The 24,938-nt window shown below is 41.5% G+C and overlaps 1 protein-coding gene across 6 annotated transcripts in view; it reads right to left on the bottom strand.

Annotated features, from left to right (window-relative positions):
• pde4d (phosphodiesterase 4D, cAMP-specific) overlaps positions 1-24,938 on the bottom strand; it is a 176,541-nt gene that overhangs the window by 87,382 nt on the left and 64,221 nt on the right. The window contains exon 1 of one of the 6 annotated variants that reach the window (XM_037099087.1): positions 9,854-10,821. The exons of the other annotated variants lie outside the window; for them this stretch is intronic. Within the exon in view, the coding sequence (XP_036954982.1) occupies positions 9,854-10,116 (263 nt within the window). The 5' untranslated portion in view covers positions 10,117-10,821. Of the gene's footprint in view, positions 1-9,853; positions 10,822-24,938 lie in introns of those variants that run through there. 6 annotated transcript variants of the gene reach the window in all.

Genomic DNA, 24,938 nt, shown 5'->3' with positions numbered 1-24,938 from the left:
GAGCCTGCCGACTATAATCAGACATGACCAATGGATTTACCACAGCCATGCATCATTAATGGATCTCACCTCAGGCTACTAAGGCTCTCACAGAAAATGATAATGAAAGCTTGAGGCCACGTCCATTCATCATTCAAGTCTTTCAGTGATTGGGAGACTCTTCACCAAATGGAGCCTTGGGAGGGGGAAAAAAACTATAGCCACTACCTCTCAGCCTCAAATCAGATATGCACAAAAGTGTGCACGGCCATCTGCAGTCCAAAGATACCCACAGCTATGAGAGAAAAAAAAAAAAACAACTTTGGCAGCCCTCCTCTCAACTCTCTCCATCCTCAGGCTATTCTGCCGAGGCTCCGGTGCAGCTGCGTTTATCAGAGCGGCCCCCTAATCAGTAACTGAATTCTCCCTGAGCAATCAAGTCAAAGTTCTGGTGGTGAAATCAGCAGAAATAAAACACAGCTGAAAATAATGAAGGTGCGAGCAAGACAGAGCGTGAGGGGGGGAAGGCCAAGAAGGAGAGAGACAGTCCACTAATTAGATAGACCTCTGAAACCTGCAGTGACTTCCTCCTGATGAGATCACACTACATTTTTTACCTCACTGGATGAAAAAGAAAAATCCATAGTAAACAAGTGAAATACACTGCCGTTATCCATCTGCTTGTGCATTCAGTGAAGTAAAGTTTACACAAAGGCTTACCAACGTTCATGATTTCCTTTCTGCATTGCAACAAAACTAAGGCCAATAAATAAATATTTAATCATGAAATACATGTGAATAACACAATCAAAAGGAAAAGAAAACAAAAAAAAACACATGAATGGCTGACGTGTGAGAGCAAACACTGACAGAATCTGTCAGCGATTTTTGTTGAATCAAAAAGACATCATCATATCAAAAGGGCTTTGATGAGGCAGCTGTGGCCTCTTCAACTTCATTCTGGTCATCTTTTAATTAAATCTGGTGGTGCAGTAACCACCTCTAACGCACTTTCATGTGTCCAGATGTAAATGATTTTCAATACGCGTGTTACCCTTTATTTCTGTTCAGTGAAGTACTGCCGAGCTAAACTGAGCTGAATGTCACAGGGATCAGCACGCTTCTGGAAAATGACAATCCCATTTAGACTGAGTGGTATCATAACTTTTAACAGGTAAAAAAAAAAAAAAATGATGTGCTCACAGAGCTGAGGGCGGTGTTAGCGTCCCCACTGGGTTTTCAAAAGGGTTATAGAATTTGACATGTAATGGATGTGAGCCTGACTACTTCTGGCATTGCACCGGGCTTGATGATCACGATGTGAAGAAAACGAAAGAGCGGGGGAAGGAGACGGAGCTGAAAAGGCCAGAAGGACTCACAGGAGCTCGGACGGACTCACATGGTTAAATTTGGAAACACCCACTTACGACACTTTTCAAAATCGCAGAGCGCAAACGACCATTTCTTTTTCTGTCTGACACCACATTCAGCAGTCACGGTGAATGCATTACGTTTCCATCCATTACATCATGTCACTTAGGGGCTCATGTTTTACTAATACTACTTTAATATATGTCATATTTGTATCCAGTGCTGCTTTATCTCATCATCTAAGTCACGCACATTTACTTAAATGTGTATTAGACCCTGACCTGAGATCAGGTAAACCAACAGCTGTGATAATCAGATTAGCGCCACAGTGTCAGGGTGGCAGTGCTGAGTAAAAAGATTGACTCACTGGCCCAATAATAAGAAAAACTGCACCAAAAAGATTAAAGTCAACGTTTAAATGTGGTTAGTCTGATTATATCCTGATTTGATTTCAGGAAGTGTGGAAAATTTCTGATTTCTTGCAGATGCATCTCGGTTTGGACGCCTGGTCACTCGCAATACAACACACTATACGACATACGATAACGTCCAATCTGGAGTCACAGAGGTGCATCAGAGCAGCTGAGCAGTAACCACGCCACTACTAGCAGAGCAGACACCGTGATGCTCTGGAGGGAGAGATGATGGATTACCATTCCTCATCCTGCTGTGTCGGAAAGCCACATCACCAGCATACGTAGTTACCATAGCAATCCATGCAGGTATATCAGTGATGTCTGGACCCCAGAATCCGATCTGATTACTCGCAAATGACAGTGCGGACGCTCCGTCTTTTGGATCTGATTTGAGAGACAAATTGTTTGTTCCTGCTGTAGCTCTGATGTTACTAACGTGGTGGTGTTATCTCTAAAACTGTTACGGAATGAAAGCTGATGTACTGTTAATGCAGAGTTAGTTATTTAAAGCTGAAAAATAACAACACATGTATTGAAAACCGCAGTCTTGGTACTTCCAAAGGTTGTGTGTTTATTTTGGTTTGAATGCTGTATACTTCACAATCTATGACATCTGTCATTCAGGTCAGTCAATGACCACTACACTAACAATAACCCAGAGTAGGACTCCTATTTATAACGCTGCAGTGTGGCGCTGATGAAATCCCAAATGAATCCAGCGCTGTTGTTTAACATTATATTAAATGTGATAATTGCATTACAGCAGTGGCTCCAGGGGGCTTCTTCATTTTTCAAGTGACATATTACTGTTGCTGGGATCTTAGATACACCACCAGCATGTAAAAACCACTCCTTCTATATCCCTCTCTACCCGCCCCATCACTCATCCTTCTGTCTTCCACAGTCTCTTCCAGTCACATTGTTATATAATCTTGGCTTTCTTATTCATCTCAGCTAACACTGACTCGGCCACTTGCTCAGAATACTAAGTCAAATCTGAGTCATACAACCAGGGTCCTGCTTAATCTCTAACAGTGGGAGAATCACACAGATACAGCATGTTCGTCTCCATTAGTGTATGTTTGTGTGCATGTATGCAAAACCCTGTGTATGTGATCTCATTGATCGGTTCGAATCTGCCCGTCTTTACAAATGAAAAGCTTGTACTCTGCTGATGTGTCAGCAACAGCGGCGCTGCTCAAATGCTAATATGTATGCAAATCACAGGCGCTCTATTCTCCCGGGTGGAGAGCAGTGTTTGGGCTGATAAAACCTGGAGAATCCTGCTTGCTGCGCCGCACGATGGCAGCTGCAATCCAACGCCAACGCAAAAGGAATAGAAGGTAATTACTTAAGCTGAGCTACACCCTGAAAACAATAAATATTAAGAAGGTACGGACCACAAACTGGGAGGCTCACAGTACAAAAGAACAACAGGCAAAATGGCGCTGACATTTATTATCTAAAGCCAGAACCAGCAACAGCTATAGAGCCATATTTCACCTGGATTACACACTCAGCGATGGCTGCGAACGCACTGAGGAGGCAGTAAGAGGGCTTGAGTTGTAAAAGGCGTAAACACATCAGTTCAGCTTTCAGGAGTAAAAATAACCTCCCCATCAGCTCATCAACTGAGGAGCAGAAACATGCTTCTGCCAGTCAGTGTTGAATTCAACCATCTGAACTAGCTCATATTTAATTTGTATTTACCAGAAGGGGTGACAGACAAGTACATTTTCAGTTTCATCTGCTAGGGCAGTTGGGAATCTAGGGCTTTGCTGAAGGGCATTTTATTACAGAACTGCGTTAATTATTCATTCACCCTGAACACATTTGGACTAATCTTGCAAAGTAAATATTTTAAAATCAGCTTTTCATTAGCTTTCACAAGAAATATTCTTTTGATTAAGGCTGAAAACATTCATTTTCATTAATCAAACATTTTGTCTGAAAAAATTACCATCATCATGTCCAAGAGAACTACATTTTTGAACGTGCATGTTTTCTTTTTTTTTTTTTTTTGCTTTTTTTTTTTTTGCAAAACATCAAAACAATCACTTATCCAGTTTGTTTGAGTTTGGGTTTCTGTCGCTCATCTAATCAACAACTGTGTCCATACAATATTATTAAGCTTAATAAGCACAGAAAATATTTGACAGCAAACGTCTGCCATTTGTCTGGGACACTGAATGCTTCCAGGACAGCTGGACCTGACCCATTTCTAACAGAAACCCTGGATATTACTCTCATGTCTGTATGAGTAATACAACGCAACAACACTACAGCGAGTAGCAGAATAGATTAGAGTTGTGTAAAGTCTAGAAACAGGGAGAAACAGCTAGCCTATAAAATTGCATTTTTTCCTTGTGAATGTTGAAAAACAAGTCCTCACAATGTAAACGAAAGTGGGAAAAAAATCCTGGATCTATCCCTTTTTTCTGGACCCACCACAAAAGTTAAATTTATTCTGGGCTGAACCCATCCTCCATCCAAGTTTTGTGAGAATCTGTTCAGCAGTTTTCGTGCATTCCTGCTGATCAACCAACCAGCGAACAGACATTAGTGAAAATGCCTTGGCAGAGGTAATTATTGTTTTGTAACATTCCAACCGTAAGTCATATGACTTGTAAACAATTGCGACCTTGACCAACAATTATTGTAGGAACTCCATTAGCTGCCTTAAGGAAAGACACGGCACAGAGAGATGAGAGCGAACGCGGGAAAGACATGCAGAGAGAGATGATATAACCGAGTGAGAAGTGGAGAGAGTCATGCTCTGCTTAGATTAGCACCACTGTGTTTAGCTCGAGGTCCTACTCCCACACTCTCCCTCACTTCTGCTCTGCCTCTTTCCCTCCATCCCACCCATCCTGCATTCACCCAACCATCAATCATCAATCATTTATCCAGCAATCCTTCAATCCATCATTCATCTGTCCACATCTGTCCAACCCTCCGCCCGTTTCCAACTCCATTCCAGTCCGGCCATATGAGAAGCACTAGCATCAGCGCCACCAGTCGGAGCCACCTGTTCTCCACTCGCTGAATTCCCCCTCTCCTGTTACATAAAGAGACACTTGCACTGTTGCAATGCAGCATCAGACGCTGTTGTGCAACAGCATTAAAAATACCTCAGGGTCAGGGAGGAGGAAAGTTGAAAACAGGATATCAACAGAGTTATTCAGATGGAGAGAACAAAAAAATAAGTCATGTTGGCCTATCCATCGCATTTTGCTCTCAGCTTCACAAATATATATACACATATATTTAGACAGACAGACAGACAGACAGATAGACAGATAGACAGATAGACAGATAGATAGATAGATAGATAGATAGATAGATAGATAGACATTGTGAGAGAATTTTGCTATCATGCCTTCTCACATACGCAGAGGCATACATTTAACAAAAGCAATGTTATCATTATGAAGCAGATGTGACTTTTGAAAGCAATTAACCTGCTGTCATACTGTCCAAACATGTGCAGCAAGCATATAGGCAAATAACAGAATGTCCTGTCTGTTTGTAATGAATGTGTCAGCTTATAAGGCAGACAGATGCACATACATACAGATCCACAGAAGGCATCATATCAACTGCCCTCCACTCAGTCTTCACACACCTCATCAAAACGGCGTTTGTTGACTTCAGCTCTGCGTTTAATACAATCTCAGCCATGAAGCTGCCCCATTATTAACAACGATGAGGGTTCTTATCGGGAGGAAATCAACAATCTTCTTCTTCGAGTTCTGTACAGAGAACAATCTGCAGCTAAACTTAAGAAGGCTAAATTCTGGAGACCAACTCTTGTTCATGGTTCGTGTACAGTCGCTGATTAAATCCGCTCACAACATCATTGGCTTCCATCAAGGTGCCTCGACCTCAAATGTGCTTTACAACCCTGCCGTTGTTAATTGATAAATTAATGTAATATTGTAACCTTGTAACAAACTAAACATTAAAAAAAATGTCATGTACATTGAAAGTGAAGGAATCACTAGCAACTGCATATCTTGAACGACTGCAGTGCTAATGTGCCTTTGCTTTTGTGAAAAACAACTCAGATCCTAAACATATCCCCTCATAGCCAGGTACAATGTAATACTGAGTCTTTAGTCTGCTGTCAACACACCCAGTTCTTCAGATACTCTTTTAATTCCATACAGAAAGCCATCCTAATGCTCCTGCTGCTGCTGGATAGCAGTGCTGAAGCTTAGCATGTAATTATACCGGCAACAATCGAGTAAGACCCACCACACTCCGCTTAAAATCCCCTCAGCCCATCTCAAATATTTACATCTTTCAAATTTTCATTACACCATTTTGTCAACAACTGGGACTGTACAATGACCAAATCCCATGTGTGCAATTCACTACGTTCCATTAAATACTGAAAAGTACCTTTGGTTCGTCTTTGCAAATACTACGACAGTCGATAAAATTCACTTAGAGCAGAGAAGCTGATCGGCAATGCAAGTATGTAAATATTCTCAAAGCGACTGTAAAACAATACGCGAATGGTTTTCCCAGTGTCGTGCCCGTTAGAAAGAGCGAAGCAGTACATCAGGCCAATCGGTCGATGGAGAAGGATTGTCTTGTTAATGAAGTGTGGAGTGGAGCCACTGAGGGCTGTGTATGTCACTGGATTTACAGCGCAGCGGCCCCGTGATTCCCTGCAGCTGTAAAACAATGAGGAGGTGATTGGAGTAAATTGGACTGCAGTTGTCAACCTCCGGACTGCTTACAGCCATTTGATGGTGTCTCTCTCGCTGACAAATTGTCTCTCTCCCGTGCCCTTGCTCACACGTGTTCGCACAAACATGGCAATTTTGTCTCCTAACCTCCCACACTCTCTTTATCTCTGTCTGATATTCAGTCTGCCACTTGATTTTTTTCATAAGCCAAGGCACACATATAGACGACCACCAAGTAGCACAGTGATCAAGTAGCCATTGGTGTCTTTTCTGCTCTTGTTCCACTCTCACCCAGGAAGTCATGATGCAAAGACCAGCTTCGAACAAAACGCCCATTTTATTCCGAGATCACAAAGACAAGTGGAAGCAAACACATTCCTCCTCTCTATCTCATACACAGAGATGTTTCTGCAGCACACTTAGGTGAAGGCCAAACACTGACTGTGAAGAATGTGTGAGCGGAAACCAGAAAAGTGTTTTATAAAAATTCTGTACCGAGGATAAATGCCAGAATGAGTGTTGGCTGTGAATTTAAAAAAAAAGTACGACTGACATTTTAAAAAGGTTCTAATGGTGACTTTCTTTTACGCTGAAGATTTCTATTGCAAAATCCACAGATAAGAATAAAAACGAGCCAGAAAATTGTCCGTAGGTATTTACTCAAGTACCACACAAGAGGTACTTAGTATCTAGCTTACCTAGCTTTCAACTATTTGCAAATTCAAATTATGAATACAAAATATAGTCAACTCATAACATTGTATCACAATAGAATTAACAACTCAACAATACCAAAATAGTTACATTTAGCCCCACGTTTAAACAGATGCAGAAACCAATACTTATAATCCAATGATGTATATGTATACGCAACTCTGAAGAGAACATTTTGCAAATAAGTCCTTTATACTTTTGGTAAGTCAACTATATTTTGATGCAATACAGTGAATGAATAAAAACACATTTTAAAAAGCCTGGCTGTTGTAATCTATTCTGGAGAGTAGCTCTGTGTCAGGATGTCACCGAACATGCTTCGGGACACAGTTTCAATATGGCTATTTTATGTGTTTTTAATATTCATTGCACTGCAGCAGCATTCAGTGGCCCAGGGACATCTATTCTTCATCAGGATTTGACTGCATGGACGATACAAAACCAAATAAATTCACTGATGGTTTTCATGGGATTTCTGATGATAAAAGATGTTGCTTGCTACAAAGTACGGGGAATTAATAGCACAGGCAAATGTATTCGTCTGCACTTACATCCCTAGTAATGCCAGATTAGGATTTTGGATGGGTTGTGATTGTTTTGGCTACTTTATGTACCATTTAGGCGATTTTCACAAATAAGATAGTTTGGATATGTTCCAATAAATCCATCGCTCTGAGCTATTTTTCTAATGATTGGGCAGGTTCAAGCTCCCCCTGTGCGAATCTTTGTCAATCTAATCTGGCAACCCAGTATAGAGCAAGGGTCTGTAGGTTGTAAGAAAGGATAGGAAACTCATGGTTACTTAAAAAGGTGATTACAATTCCAACATAACTGGATATAACAACATCTTGCAAAAGAACACACCGACAGTAGACCTTAAAAAAGGGGAGCAGGTGTGAATCTTTGATTAGACAGCAGTCTCAATGATTAGATGGAGAAAATTCAAAATTGATCCCCCCTCATAAAATAATGATGGTTCCCTCCATGCCCATACTGAGTGTCAACTGAGCATCATAATGTAATATGCTGAGCAACATTTCATCCAAATATTTCAGCTCACATTTGGTGTTTTTTGTTTTGTTAAATCACAGATATTTTTCATATCTATAATGAATGCATCGCCCTGCCGACAGTGCCATTTGCTCTTTTCGCCCATGCTGTTCTAATCAGTTGCAGACTTTTCATTCTGATGACAAGGCTGACCGTCACAGCCGAACAGGGAAAATCCATTGCAAGACTGAGAGTGTTTCTGCTTCTTAATATGGAACTGTGAGAAATAGCTTTCTACTTAAAGTGGGCACATGGGAGAACGATGGCGGTGGTGTGTAAAATTACATAATCTGAATTAACAGCCACACACAAGCCACATTTGCACGTACACACACAAGACACAGTTGAATTTTGCACAGACATAATTAATTCATAAAATTTGAATTATACAGACACACAGGAAGCAGTGAGCCTCTGAAATAGAAAAAAAATAAACTATAGGAGCCATGAGATGCTGTATGTCTCCCTGAGCTATTAACGGCATCAGTTGTAAGAAGCTAAGGGAACGGGGAGAGAAGAAAGAAGCAGGGAAGAGAGATGATGGATGCAATAGGATGAATGAAAGATAAATTAAAGAAGAGAGAAAAATGGGAGATTAAAAATGGAGAGAGCGAAACAAGTGAACATGAAAGGAAACTCAAAATGCAACTGCCTGCCATAAAAAGATACAACACTGCTCGAGGTAGAAAAGCAAAGAGGGAAATAAAAGACAGAAGTGGGAAGTAGCAGAGCAAAGAATTTCAGATATGTGTGAATTTTGTGAGTTACGTCATGTGCCCCGATCCAGATGCCTGAAGGGTGGTGCCTAAGTGGAAAAAAAAAAAAAATGAGAGTGGGGGGGAGGCGCGAGGTACAGGGGGCGAGATCGAATGGGGAATAGATATGAGACGGAGGGAGGGGATGAGGCGTGGGCGAGTGCAACGGAGGCTGATAGACAGCCAGGAATAGAAGACTAATTAATAGTCAAAAACTGCAGGCACGCAGGTGTGGAGAGAGAAAACCACAGCAGGAGGGGAAGAAATGTAGTGATGGATGGCTCTACCTGCCTAAAAAGACAGCCAGCGTTTGGGTTTATCTCATCATCTTCACATATCGCACTATTGTATATCACACAGGAGGTAAAAGCAGAGACAGCATGGGAAGAGGGGGGAGCATGGATGAAGATAGGGGGAGTAAGAGGAGTAATAGGGGTAAAAGACACACACACACACACACACACACACACACACACATACACAAAGGAGAGAAAGAGAGAGATAGAAACAGAGATTAAGCTGGACAGAGATGAGGAGTGAGAGGGAAACTCATTATCTGAGGTGAGAAGAGGGTTTCCTAGGAGATTTAACATGAATATCCTGCGAGGGGAGATTTGCTCGCGCACGCTCCTGCCATTTCTCCGTGAGATGAAAGCATTCAAGTTAAACCGCAAACAAAGTTTAATTACTCAAATGGCTTATCACACACGGCAACCCTAAACGCACACAATGTTCGACAAACAGTCCCGACCTTGAAAGTTTGCCATGGGTGCGGTTTAGACCACATGCTGTCCGACAAAAGACAAATACACACATGCACTTTATGCGCCTGTGCAGTGATAAAAGCTTCCCAATCCTCTCTCGGTCTCACCATGTGTGTGCGACAGTGAAGCGCCTCTGTTTGTGGATGTTGTTGTTGAGCAGCATGCGGCGAAGCAGCCGCGGCGAGTTGCGGGGAGACAGGCGGGGGGAGATGGAGGAGGGGGACCGCCGGTGTCCTCTTGGCCTCTCCGGCTGCAGCAGGTTCTCCCGCAGGATCTTCACCAGGTCTTCATTCAGGCCGGAATGTTTGGGCATGGGGGGCACTGCCAGGGTGTCCTGGTGGGTCACCCCCATGCCTGCCTGCTGGGCCATGCCTGCCCCCGGCTTCACCGCCACCCCCGCCACCAGCACCGGCTGAGTGAATGGACAGTAAAGGCAGCAAAGATATATCAGAGAAAAAGCAAAAGAGACACTAAAACGTTTAGCTTCTCCCCTGTCAGAGTCCGAGGATTTCCTCAAAATTAAGGGAAATCGGGGAAAAAAAATTAAATAAAAAAATAAACATCCAAAAATCCTCTGGATGATGAACTAAAAATCTCTGCTGGTAATTCCTCACACCAGCGGCTCCCTCTGTGCAAAAGCAGGGGATATAAAAAGAGAAGAAAAATCCCTGTTCTTTTTCTCCCTTGCCGTCTTTTAAGGAGCCAGCAGATGAACAGAAGCACTGAGGGCTGCTGCCTTTGTCTGCTCTGCAACACTGGATGTCTGCTGTGGAAGTGCAAGAGAGAAGATGAGGGAGGATGGAAGGAAAGAGGGAGGGCGGGATGCAAAAAAAAAAAAAAAAAAAAAAAAGCAGGGAATTCCGTCTATTCCAGCTCTTTCTCCCCCAGGCCTGCAGGGGAACTCAATACAGTCCAGTGAAATGGAGCCCAGTTAGAGTTTAGCTGAACTAATTCAGTCCTTTCAGTCTCAGAACAGCCAAGCCCTGTTCTGTTCGGTAAAAGCCTACAGGGAACCCATGTTGGTCACTGTTGAACCAACACGGTGACTCAGTCCAGCACGGCTCAATTGTTCAGATCTCTTCTATCCAGTCGAAGCAAGCAATTTATCCTTCCTTCCTCTCCATACACAGAGAGACTGACTGCTGACTGCAGCCAGTTTATAAGCTACTGATCCTCTGGAGCTGAGCGGAGTGTGAGCATGTGTGAGAGAGTGTTTGAGCAAACGTGCGTGTGTGTGTACACAATAGAGAGGGGAAAAAACAGGGAGGCATGGCGAGAGAGATATGGTAAGCTTGAGTAACACTGGGCAAAAATGTTGTATGCATGAATGTGCCGGAGAGTCGAGGCACATGCATCTGTGAGGGTGGGTTATTCTCGATGCAGCAGACCGCACTAAAAGCACCCATTAGTTATTGAGTAACCCCCCAATCCAGAGTCGGCTTGAGAGGACATCCCTAGGAACAGCAAACGGTGCCATGTGTGTGCTTGCATGCGCACAAATTAGCATACACATTTTAACTAGAATTTGCACCTAGGTGACAGATACATGCAGCCATCTCTGCACCAGATTCTGCCACTCCCTCTCACTGTATTTGATGCTTAAACATTGTCTGCCACTGAATGCAATATGCTACCACCTAGCCTTCGCAACCAGCAGCTTATCTGGAATCCAGAGCCTACTTGCCTCAAACCAGCATTCACTCACTCACATTTAACATTCAACAAGTAGACATCCTTAAAAACATACCTCTAGGTATAAAGAAAAATTGACTGTCCTGTTCTTATGAATACAGCTTTTACTAGTGCCCGGCAGCACCCACACCACCTAATTCTTCAGCAGGCAACAGGGCTACCTTTAACACGTAGGCTACTCTGAAGCAATACAGGTTTCAGTACTTTTCAGTGTCTGATCATTGTGACAGAAATACGCATTCAAATGAACCTTTAGTTTCCCTTGGGCTGTTCTCACAGGACTAATTACGCGCCAACTTAACATACATTTGAATGCTCCCCATTAATGCATTCCAGACATGCCGTGACAAAAAACGTAAAAATACAGACCAAAAACATAATCAGGGATCTCTGGCTACAGTCCACATTCCTGAGATTAAGGGGAAAATGAGCTACACGAACGGCTGTACACAGCAGTTGCACCGTGTTGTTGTGACCTACATGCTAAAGTCAGCATTGCAACATGTATACTTTAAGTATAATGTTTACGTCATCATTTTCACTTCACTCTCAACCAATAATGTCAAGCTGCAAGAAAGCTCAGTTATTAGGTTTCATCATTTGGGATCCATGAACGTGGGTTCCAAATTTTGCACCAATTTGTCTCAACGATGTGAAGAGATTTCACAACATGATTCAGAACCTTAACCTGCTGGTGGCAAATGATGAAAAACACGTCAGTCAGTCATCAATCAAAGTCCTTTGGATTCTTCCTCTGGAGATCATGAGTGTCTATAATGCATTTCCTGACAATCCAACAATTGTCATGTCCATACAGTCAAACTACTGGATTGGAAAAACAGAGAACTCTCCACCATTTTGGGGCATTTACTTCTTTCGACACATCCTCACACCTGATCAGTTTCCAAAAAACATGAGAATTGCTGTGTAACAGTGACACATGCTCTGGAAAACCCAATTTGGTTACGTCAAAACTACTTGTTTAGGTTTAGGAAAGCATTATGGTTTCGTTTAAAACAACTGCAGTTCGTTACCAAAGTAACTTGTGTTACCTACCCTGTTACTGTTTAATCCAACCATCCATCCCCAACCTCCTCCCTATACAGACTTTTCACTCGCTGTACTACTTCTCCTGACTTCCCCCTTTGCAGCGGTCAGGCTCAGTTTTTCCTGCAACCATCAAAATACTCAGATGTGTCTTGTGTTATATTTAGAGCAATATGTAGAAATATGATAGACATTTGTTGTAGACATCTCATGAAACCAATAAGAAAAAATACTTATATCTAGTGTATATATATATATATATATATATATATATATATATATATATATATATATATATATATATATATATATATATATATATATATATATATATATATATATATATATATATATATATATATATATATATATATATATATATATATATATATACATATATATATATATATATACACACACACATATACATATATATATATAGTCATTATACAATGAAAACTTGATTTCAAACTCCTCATGAGTGCAGGTAAAATATACAACTCATGACGTATGCAGCCTAGCAACCATCCAGCAGCACTCCAACAAACCACGCAAGCAAAAACCCTGGCAACCACTTGGCAGCATGCTAGCAACACCTTGGATCCACCCCAGGCAACCATCTAACAACGGCTCAGCGACAACTTTGAATGCCCTTCAATCACCCAGGAAAATACATTTTTTTAAACACGATGTCTGAACCATCACACCACATCACGCAGGACAGACTGTGGACCATCATACTGAACAAAACTGCCATGTGATGCACATCAAAACTGTTTTCTTACTGGCTGTATTGTGTCTGACGTATAAAGCTTCAACGGGTTCGGTGCGAGCTGGTGGATGATGGTTCAAGTCAAGATCCTGGCACTTACGACACTATAGTTCCAAAGAAACTAATGTACTAAGGAACTCACAAGAATACTAGATTTGAATGGGAAAACATTAAGCCTATAGAATGTACCATGTGCCTTAGACAGGCCAGTACAAAGGATGGTGGGTTTTGGGGTTTCCCTTCCCTTGCTGACATCCTTTGAAAAGGCTAGAACGCTGCTTTACAGTCTAAAAAATTATTACAAATTTGGATTCATAAAGCCTTTCGAAGCAGTAATGGCTGGTGTCTTTGGACTGTCAACATCACCAAAATGCAACCATCAGTGAACGGCAAGCTGCGGTAGTCACTCAGACACTTTCAGCCATGACAGCAACGGAGAGCTGCTGGCCTTCGTTTGACAGCTTGCAATTCATCATCACTTTGAGACAGTCAAAAGGAGATGAATGCCATTCTTTGAGCAAATATTTGATTTGTTTTTCTCTCGCGCGATGAACACACACATCATTACTGTCATTCTTTCCCAATCCTTGTCCTCTCTTGTGCTTATTTCTTTCTGCCGCTGCCTTCCCGTTACCTGTCTTACTGCCCGTCTATTTTTTTCTCCTTTCTCTTTTGTAAAACATTTTTTTTCTTAACCCCTCCCCGTTGCTGTGCGTGACATCGTTGTGAATATCCCCCTGGTTACCAGGGGCAACATGGATGTAGAGGGACAAGTGGATTTGTCAAGAACTAAAGGCTGGAGGAACAAAAGCAAGAAAAGGGAAAAAAAATCTGCAGGGCAGAACAGGAGGATGTGCAGACACTCAGAAGTATCGCTGACACACAAACAGGCTAGCAAGCGACGAGAATGCAAACAAAAAGAATGATCTGCACCTCGCATAGGTCTGACTACAGACTACAGGAGTTTCTTTTGCATAAATGCAAGAAAACCTCACACAAATGTTATCAAACAGCCTTCAAAGAAATACTTAATCCAATAATAATAATCCTATAATGCAATGTAGTTCGACAATAACTGACCTGAAGAAATTAACATATACAAGTGTTTTGCCAGTGAATTTCAAGACCAGCTAGGCCTATTTTTGTATGTATTTTTAAGACATAAGTATAGCAAGCCACTGTAATGAACAACTCATTGTACAGGTTGTGTGCTTTACAAGTCGAGTTGAGAGAGAGGAAGACACAGTACTTGTGTGACTGCAGGTATGAACTTTGCATTAACATTAAAGCCGTGAACATCGCAGAGCAGCGGTTCTACAGTTTTTCTGTCAGTGAGTGAATGCTACAACTCCTCAAGAACTTGGCCAAGATCCCGGGCTTTTCTTTGCACCTACTGATTAAAGAGAAAGGGTTAGCCTCAGAGTTAGCGACACCTTTGACCCAGGCTCACTTAACGTGGGTCAATTATTCTCATTTGTGTGACAAGCTGCTGCCCCCCCCCCAAAAAAGGCACTTAACCTCTGGGTGTAAGAATCTGTGTGCAAATCCTGCACAGAGGTGAATCGACATGTCTGAGAGTCTCAACAAAAACTGATGACAGGCTTCACTATCGCAACATTTTGTGTAGGTGTTGATGATATAGTCTCAAGCCTTGTGCATTATGCACCAGCCTGCAGGATGCATAACAGATGTATGATTCATACCCGATCAGCAGACAGTAAGATAAGCAGATACTGTGACTTCACCATATACAGTACAATGCCCTCGCCGCTTCCCTGATGCATACCGATGGAAACTGAACACCGGAGTCTTTAGTTTTGTTTGCATCTACCGTCATACATAATTCATCTTCTGCCTCAATTTTTGACAAATGTTTTGTCTTAATGCTTTAATTTGCCCATTTCTCTTCCTTGTAAAACAAAACCCCCAGTGAAAAACGAGCGGCGCACACTGTCCGCTCAAATAAAGCATCAAATCTGTGTGCAAATCTGAGCTCATCGCACACAAGCTCCTCACAAAATATTGTTTAATATTGACAGATTGGATGCCTTTCTTTTGGCAGCATGCAGCATGCCGTCACCTTGCGGAGCACAGTCTAGAGCTTAGCTTGTTATTGGCAAAGGGTTCTCAGTGTGACACTTGACTATCAATCCGTGCACTTAAGTTCACATTTTGTCCAAGGATGTCTAAGATGACGAGGGTTTATCACATGGGACTGTTGCCATAGTTACCATTTACATGAAACATGCAATTGGTAACTGCAACAGTGCTGAAATGGTATTTAACAGAGAAGGAGAGGGGGATGGGTCCTGAAAAGGATGACTGAAACAATGGTTTCTTTACAGTTCAATGTATACCCAAGTCTGTACAAGCCATTAGACTACTATCAGACACAATGCATCTAGACCCTTAATGCAGCTCTGCCTCCCTCAAGTGGACATCTTCTACCAGTGTGAGATTCACTGACTCATCCAAAATATAGGAAAACTGTATTTTCCTTTTTTTTTTTTTTTTTTTTAATTGTGCTGTGCTTTTTATACATTGATATTTAGCATATGCTTTCATCTAGAAATATTAATACTGCTGCTTTGCATTCATGGTTGAGTCATTATCAGTAAATCAAATGGAGAACATTTGGGCACAATCACATGCAACGTACATTTTAAAAAAGGCACTGCAGAGATGATAAAAAGAAAATAAAAACAGCACTGAAAGGATAAGCTCTTCTGAATCCTGCGTACAGAGTGTTGTTTAGGATTGAAAAGATATTTTGCCAAAAACTTATTCAAGTGAAAAATGGATTATTTATTTTCAGCAAAACATCAACTTCTGCAAATAAAATGATATATTTGTGTTAGTAAATGACAAAAAAGAAGTACATTGGGAAAATGAGTAGTATTTAAGAGTATGGGGTAAAATGTATTCACACTGAGATTTCACAACACGATAACCATCTCACTAAATGTTGTGTCACACTCTCATCATTCACACTGACACATTACATACGTAACAAAATTGTCCCCAGTGATCATTTGTACACATTTGGGTAAAAGGCCAACGCTCAACATGTTCAGGAAATGTGCCAGAATATACATATCATGCAGATCAAGCACAGGGATTCCTTTCACATCTATGACCAATAGATGGCAGCATTTGATTACCAATACTTTCCAGTGACTAGAACAGCATCAGAGGGATGCAGAGCCACACTACATTACAGCTGATATGAACCACACAGGGGCAGGTTAGTGTGTCCTTAGCCTACTGGGACTAGCAGTAATGTGGCTGTTTATACAGCTATTAGTCTTCAATATGACATCCATTTTATTCAGGGCTCATCTCCATCTTAGGCCATATGGGGTCACTACCGCTTTAGCTCCCAGAAGATCTCATGCATTAGCTGTCATCTTTAATGTGGCTGTGCAGTGCTGTTAAAAGAGTGCAGTGTTTTCCTCCCTTTGAGCGCTGACATTTTTCTTTATAGTTTTAACATTTAAGGAGCTCTCGCCTCGCATGACTCACAGCCCGCGGTGAAAGCTGTGTGCGGCCTTGTGAATGCAAAATGGAGTCGGTCCACTCCTCAAAGAAAAGAAGAAAAAAATATATGTGGTAAACAAACTGTGGAGTGTGTGTGAATCATTTTACAAAAGGACACAACGCGGGTGCAACAAAATGACAAGATGTGGCACGGCCGTCAAGCGAAGCCTTGGTTGTGCATCAGTGCTCGGCTCCCTCACAAATAAGCCAGTGCCGCCTCGCAAGAAAGAACTGAATACTGAGGGGAGCAAAACAAAACCTGCTTGTGAGTGTAACATCAAAATAAAACCCTTTGAAACACAAAAGCAGTGCTGCGTTTGGAATACAGTATACCTTCCTTTAGTGGACTGCTCTTCATCTTTATTCATGAAGCTGAGGGATCTGGTTTTGTTTTGAAACTCTGATCCGCAACCACATCGTATATATTAACTTAAAACAGATTATTTCACCTACTATTCCTGTAGGTTTCAGCCTTCATATTCCAACCTGTGATGCCTCCCCTCCCTAAATAAGATAGTACATCTTCCTGTCGACCTGTACAGCTGGTCTCTCAGCCTCTCTGAGGTTATCTCAGGGACAGTTAGCTTCCTAGCACAGCTGTCACAGTGACCCTGACAGGGACTGTGGTCCAATTCCCCTCTCTCCCACTAGCGGTCAAAGGTCGCAGCCTCTCCACTGGAGGCCTAACAGCACACACACAGGCTCACACATTGTGGCACATACATAATGATGAATTACAGCTGACAGTGTTGCTGTGGTAGAGCAGTAAATAATAGGCAGCCAGCATTACAGTCTGAGATGTGGAAATCAGATTGGTAATTAGGCTCCTTCTGCCTGTGGGAAATAAATAAGATCTGGGTTGTGTTTTTCACATTCATCATTAATGAAATCAAGTGTACGTCTAAAACAAGCAACAGAATTTTAAAAGGCTCATATTCAACACTAACCCCAACGGGTCAAGACCACCAGTCAGGAGAAAAAGGGAAAATAATGGAGCAACAAAGAAGTAAGATTTAAAAAACAACTTCTGCTGTTGCTATTAATTTGATTCTCAAAACACTAACGAGTCCAAGCAAATGTTCCTCAAGAAGACTGAATGACACAGTAAGCTCAAAACTTCAGGGAGTCTTCGGTTATTACAGTGTTCACTGCCAAGGAAAGAAGCAATATAGACCTCAGCCAAGATCCAGCAGAATACTCCGCTGGAACATTTGATTAAGCGCGTGCAGACGTGCACACCGCTGAATGGCAGCTTTTGTGCATCCGTCTCATGTTCGGCTGCATTTATTTCGAAGCGCGGCAGTAGTTGTTATTTATTGAGCTTCAGCCTGCAGTGATGAGCAAGCAAATGGGCAGGGGAGAGGCGGTGCAGAGGGATGGAGGAGAGCTAGGGAGGAAAAAAGCGAGCGGAGCTGCTTGCAAAGCGAGCGAGAAGCTCAGAGCAGCTGTAAGAGCTGTAACTGACGCGGGGTGACAGTACATGAAAGTGGATGAATACAAATGACCACAGGGATCAGGAAGAGAGGGGGTTATGAGGAGGGGGTTGAGGAGGACAGGGCTGCTCAAGAAGTAGCCCGTGGTTGTCAACATGGTGGACCTGGTGCCTGTGGATGCATGTGTTACCATGTTCCCTGTTTATTGTGCGCGCCAGTTAATGTGATTATGTGCTTCTTTGCATTAGCAGATGCCGATGGGGGTTGGTGGCTGTGTTTGTGTGTGCGTGTGTGAGAAAGAGAGAGAGAGAGAGAGAGAGATGAGAGGTATGAAAGGGAGGGGGGTCCAGGTAGATCACCTACGATCAAATCAGTTCAGTGGATTTACGATGGTGGGCCACGCTAATAATACCAGTAACCTTGTTCCTTCCTCATCTGGCGCTCAATTCTAATAAAGGATGACGTGTTTTACACCTCATTGGTGGAACTTCATAAAATATCTAAACCACTCCTCATAGTACAAGGACCCTACTGCACCTATCCAATCCACACAGAGGATGCATCGCAGGTGAACACAAATAAATGACTACGCTCATTACGAATAATCTAATAAATGAAGTTAGAGTGAGTTTATGATGTTAGGAGGGGGATATTAGCGGTACGACATGGGTGTGGAGTTGGCCGCTGATGCGTGACGAGAGTGAAATTAGCCCTCAAAATTGACACTGAATAATTAATGAGAACCACATGCTCAGCTCGACTCTTCAGCGTAATGGGTTTCAGTGGGTGATTCTCCGGAGCTGCTGAAGAATGTTCACTAGACTTCAAGAGTGGAACCTTTGAAAGTGATACGGCCACAATTATGGTAAAGAAAATAATAAATGGATCCAATAAAGAGACCTCATAACAAAAAGGCAGAGAATGGTGGCAGTTACATCATAGTCTATGAACACGTTGCTGCATCAGGACAATACAACAATACAACGATGGGACACCAGTGGCTGCAGAAAGCCGAAGCACAGAGGTAGTATAGATACATTAAGTGAGTACTCATATGGCATTGTTTTCCTTATTACATGCAGCTGAAGCAGAGAGTGGTGTTCTTCCTTTACCTAACGTAGTGTCTACATTTCCCAAAATGCAACTCAACCATCAACAGTTTGACGGCGACACAAGGTTCAAGCAGGATGGAGGAGCAGGCCCAGGGACATCACTTGAGTCAATACATCGGACTTGACATAACTCTCTCTGGAGCCACCAAAGGCTTTTTACAACTATTTTTAGATAGTAGACAGGAATGCTCCCAAAGGCTAGTAGGCCTTGTTCACGGGAGAAATCCTGATTTTTCATAGTAGGAGAAGCATTGTGCAAGTAATGAAATAATGCTTTCTGAATTCTGTTTAGCTGCGTCATAGTCCTAGAAGCGTGCCTCACTATCATAACTTTTAAAGTCTAAGGCTGGGTATCATTAAAAGATACTTGACTTCAATACCACTTACCACAATACCACATCAATTTCATGAAAACCATTTCAACAAAAGATAACATGACAAATACATGTGGTGAGCCCCGTCTCAGGGTGTAAGCTGGTCTTTATCTTGCATGCCTTGAGACAGCCAATCACCAGCACTCAGTTAGATCTTGAGTTCTTCAATATTCTTCAGTAACGAGGCATTGCGGTCAGTGCCATAAAGTGTCTGAGGTCGATACCCAGCCCAGATTAAGACTGAGTAAAACTGTGCAGTTGTTAATGTTATCATTACAACATTTGTGCTTTTCTCCTTATGATAAATAAAATTCTCTGCTGTGACAAAGATCTATTATGACAATGGTTTGTTGGTTGGTTCAGCAGGAATTAACAAAAAACTACTGAACACATTTCAAATTTTAAACTGGTTGCTGTTGTGAGAGATGGTGGACATTCATGATGTCCAGATTGAGAAGTTCCATCCCTTTCTAGCCTAAATAACTGAATAGAAAATATTGGTAATTATATAATAGTCTATAGAATAAAACTTGTTGATACCGTCAGCAAGTTTTCAACCTAAGCTAATGATGGAAAGTCGTTCCAGTGGTCAGGAAAAGAAGCCAGAAGTGCCGTTTCCAAGCTCAGAGCCAATCAGTGTTGAGTTGGTTCTCACTGCCCTGTGAATTACATGAGAATTTCCACATAACTCTGCTGTTTGAGCTCGTGGAGTGAACTGGAACATCATTTAAACGCGGCTGACATTTCCCTGAGATGCAGGCCCGGTACGATTACGAAGCAAGAATTGGACATGCAGTCTAAAAAATAATATTATTCATCCATAACAACAACAACAGATGAAGCATAGTATTACTATTTTCCTGGAACACTGGATGTTTCCATGCTGTGTTTTCACAGCTAAAGCTATTTTATGCAAATTTGCTGACAAGAGACAAATGGTGAAAATGAATACCACCTCGAAGAAAAAAAAAACGACAACACCTTATGGCACACCACAAAAGATAATTAAACCTTTAAACCAACTGGCACACTTTATAAGGATTGGAAATGCAGGGAGGAATGATGGGAAGGGTTGAAGCATTTTTTTAAAAAAAACACAACAACACAGAGATTATACAATCCACAGCAGTATGACCAAAATAATATCTACTGTCAAATCTACACAGTCCAGCATTTTGTATTTGTTTTGTACCTATCATTTTGATTAAATCTGTACTTTGAAGATAACAGACCTTATCTTAAATCAATCCGTGTTCATTTCAATAGATAGATAATCTTTTCGTGTCTAATAAAATCAATTTGTCATTGTTCATAAAGAGCACCCTCTTCTGCAAACAATCTAATCTGATGTTATCCCTCCGTAGACTACAGGTCTGGAAATAAAGTAAACCAACCCTCAACAAGTAGACCGTTACACTGCTAAACTAATGACACATCAGGCTGGTTTGGTTCCGATTCAAACCTCACAAAGTTTTACTGCCCACTTCATCCAGCAGCTCCTCAGTGCCTCTTACTTCTTCCAGTTTACAGACAGAGAGAGAGAGAGAAAGCTTTGAATCTCAAGCAAACATATTAATCTTTCACATGCCTACGCAATGGCGTGGCACATGTTTTGACACCAGCCAAAGAAAAAAAAAAACACTTCCATCGACAGTTTCCAAGCCACACTGGCATAACAAAGAGCACAGTGGAAGACCGCAGGAAACTGCTATGCGGTGAGAAAGAATAGAGAGCGAGGCGAACGGGAAAATAAAAGTTCAAAGATATTTTATTTCTGCTGATCTCATCGCGACAGGGGAAAATGAGGGCAGTCGAAGAGACCAACACCAATTTAATGTTATTCCCCCGGAGACTTTCTTATTACTCATTTTTATTATGTCACTTCACTTTATCATTGCTTTAGTTCAGTTTATTTTATTTCTTCAAGCCTATTTTTTCTGTCATTTACTGGATTTTTATTGAAAACATCATCATCATCTGTTCCTTTAAGTTCCAGATATGACAATTCATCACTCCTTGCGACCTCTCTGATTGCTTTTTTTAATAATCTGAAAATATACAACAACACAGTGTGGATGTAAAAGGGATCTCGTTGGCTGAGGTAGCTATTGGTTCTATGCAAGACTGAAACCGTTCTGTCACTGTTCATGTGTCTATTGTTATAATCTGTAATGTGTTATTAATGGCACTAATTTCCTGCGACAGACGATGGACTTCAATATGAAATATGTTGCCTTGATCGGGGAAGAGGAGCCAGTAAAGATTAACTGAAAACTGTGGTTAACCTGTTGTTTCTTGTAAAAAAAAAAACAAAAAAAAAACCACTAAATACCGAACAAAGCACCTGTGGTATTATGTTTTCCATTGTTTTATCACACCAATTATTTCCATAACTTGGTGAAGAATGCAATTTAGTGCGATTGTAATGTTGTCAGCCGGTTGGAAGCAGGAGCCATTTTAATTTAGACGCTGATCATTAAGTCTTTTGTGTGTGCAAGTCCTGTGGCAATGTAATCATGTTGAATCAATTTCTACAAAAGCGATAATGCAGGGACCTACAGCATGAGAACTATATATTTTTCCCCATTCTTTATTCATTATCTCCAATTACTGAAAGAGAAAATGTCATCTTATTTACTAAACACATTCCCCGCCAGCAAGAAAGGAACACAAATGTTGAATATGCCGACTGACAATCATCATTTTGTTTTCTCTTGCCAAATGAGACAACAGAAACAGAAAATTTTAATTTTCTACATCATTTGAAGATTTGTGAGCAGAGCTCCGGCTCTTAATACATGAAAAGCCCTCATGCAGACTGTACAAATAGCAAAGATGCCTGAGGTTGAACAAAAAACTGAATGTTGCCAAAATATGATATTTTGTGCTTCTGAATAATACAGTGTGGTTAAGAGACAGGCCGTGTAAACATGTAGGACCTCAGGGGGCCGGAAAGGAGGATGTTTTACAGATCGAGTAACCAAATTCGGTTCGAGGTTGCGATTTTATTTTAATCTATCCAACATACTCAACTTCCTCTACCAAACTGTCAGCTGAAATGTTTCTTGGCATGCTTAACTTAGAAATTCTAACAAGAAGTGGCACATTCATCATTGCAAACATCTGAATGAGATGGTGTACTTTCCACACCTTGGCGCTGTACAATGTGATGCCGTCCATTACGCGCTTTTGCCACTGCACCGGGTTAACTCTTGCACACAACATTCCAAAAAATGATGAATGTAAATGTAAATAGCATAGAAAAATCGGGTGATAGAACTAACTTTGGTTCTTGTAATAAACAGGAGAAAAAAAACCACCAGTCGCACAAACTCAGAGCACACTGATTATCAGTTTCCCAAAAAACAAAAAAAAAAAAGGCTGCACTGAGATCAAGACGTGTCACATGGGATGGTCTCAGATCTCAGAAAATAATTAATCACCTAGAGATGAGCTGTCTTGGTGCTGTTCTAAACTCTACTGCAATCTCTACAACGGGGCGGCGTAGGTAGGTGTCCCCTGGTGTTCGGCGTGGTGCTCTGGCAGCACTTAAAAGCATATGCAGTGCTTTTTTTAAAAAAAATGTGGCATTACATAAACCCGAGCGCTTAAAGCCCAGTAGAATAACATGAATAAAAAAGTAAGTGACCTGTTTTTTCCAATTCAAATCCTACTTAATACTCACATTTAAATGTTTATATTAGTGCTTAAATATTAACATGCATGCTGTCTAGTGGAGGTTGGAGTTTGTGTACTATTAAAAGTCACGAGGGACTGTGCGAATACGAGTAGCAAATTAAGCATACGGGGCTTTCACTTAATTAATATTCCACATGTCTTGTACCTGCATATATTAATTGACGTGTTTTTTTCTAGAGGAGAGAGGTCTTTGTAGAGGTGCTGGTGCTCTGGCTCATAAAGCACAGCCCTGCAGAGAGGTTTCCATGATGACATTTTATAATTGTGTATTTTTCTGCTGAGTACACTGCAAAATTAGTCTTTGTGTAAGACGTGCTTTGGCTGTCAACAAGACGGCAATTTGCAATAAAACAGAGAGCAATTTGCTGTGTTTTAAAGTTCACAGCTATTATCGTATCTTCAATTTGTTCCCCATTATACTCCTCACTGACTTTTTTCATGACACACTTGCTCAGAAATGTGTTCGTTTTTCGGAATGAATAGTGAATAAACAAAGACTATCTATGCTTGTTTTTATTATTTTAGCTGCGGTGGCAGCTGAAATAATCGATGACAATCGATGGTGTGTGTTATTCCTGCTGTCATAAGAAGATAATCCATGAAATGAGTGTGTTGGCTGTGCTGCCTTAAAGAAAACAGGTTTTCTTCCACCCACTTTAGACCATCAGAATTCTCCTGAGGCAGAAATTTAACTCTTCTAGGATACTATTCCATATATGAGACTATCTTAGAGGCAATATAAGCATTTTAATCTAATTCTTCTAACCACACACATGCTCACTGCAGTAATATCTTTGTAACAGCTATCCTCACAGCACCGTGTTAGTTTTCTGTAGCTGTATCTTTTCAGCAGAGCTCTGTAATATGTGCTGTGGCCCCTGACTCTTCAGAGTCTCAGAGTGCAGCCTCATCCACTCTGCCTCCCACTGTTCATCTCCAATTCCTTCCATCCCCTTTTTCCTGCCTGACGTGCCCTCTGTCGTCTCTGTGGCCTCAGTGGACGTGGTTGGTGTGACCCTGTCCGAGCCCGATGGTGGTGAAGTGGGATGGGAGGGGTGCAGGGCTCTTTGTCCTCGCCGCTGTCCACTCCTCGGTGCTCCCTTCGGGAGACACTCTCAGTGCCTCCATGCATGCCCTCTCTCTCTTCTCACTTCTGTGCACAAGCCGTCCACAAGCACCAGAAAATGACCATGTACCTGCTGTGCTCTTTTGCTTTCAAGCTGGACTAGTGTTTGTTGTGGTACCATTGTTTTGAAATTGGTAAGTGACAATGACATTTTTTTTTTACTTTTTAATATGCTGAAAATGGTCAATGCTGCTGAAACAAACAAACAAGAAAAAAAGATTCATGATTTCTGAATGTGTTTCCTTGAAAATAGTCAAAGAGAGTAGCAATGCGAACATGGCAGATAAATATGAAAAGCATCAAAATTATTAACAGATTGGATAAAAAAAACGATCACCAGCAGTTTGCTGCATGTATTTGGACTGCGATGTTTTAACTTGTAAGCACCAGCACATGTGCA

The sequence above is a fragment of the Acanthopagrus latus genome, chromosome 5, assembly GCF_904848185.1.
Source record: "Acanthopagrus latus isolate v.2019 chromosome 5, fAcaLat1.1, whole genome shotgun sequence".
NCBI lineage: Eukaryota > Metazoa > Chordata > Actinopteri > Spariformes > Sparidae > Acanthopagrus > Acanthopagrus latus.
Note: the sequence above shows the minus strand (reverse complement) of the source record. Positions and strands in the feature narration are given on the sequence as shown.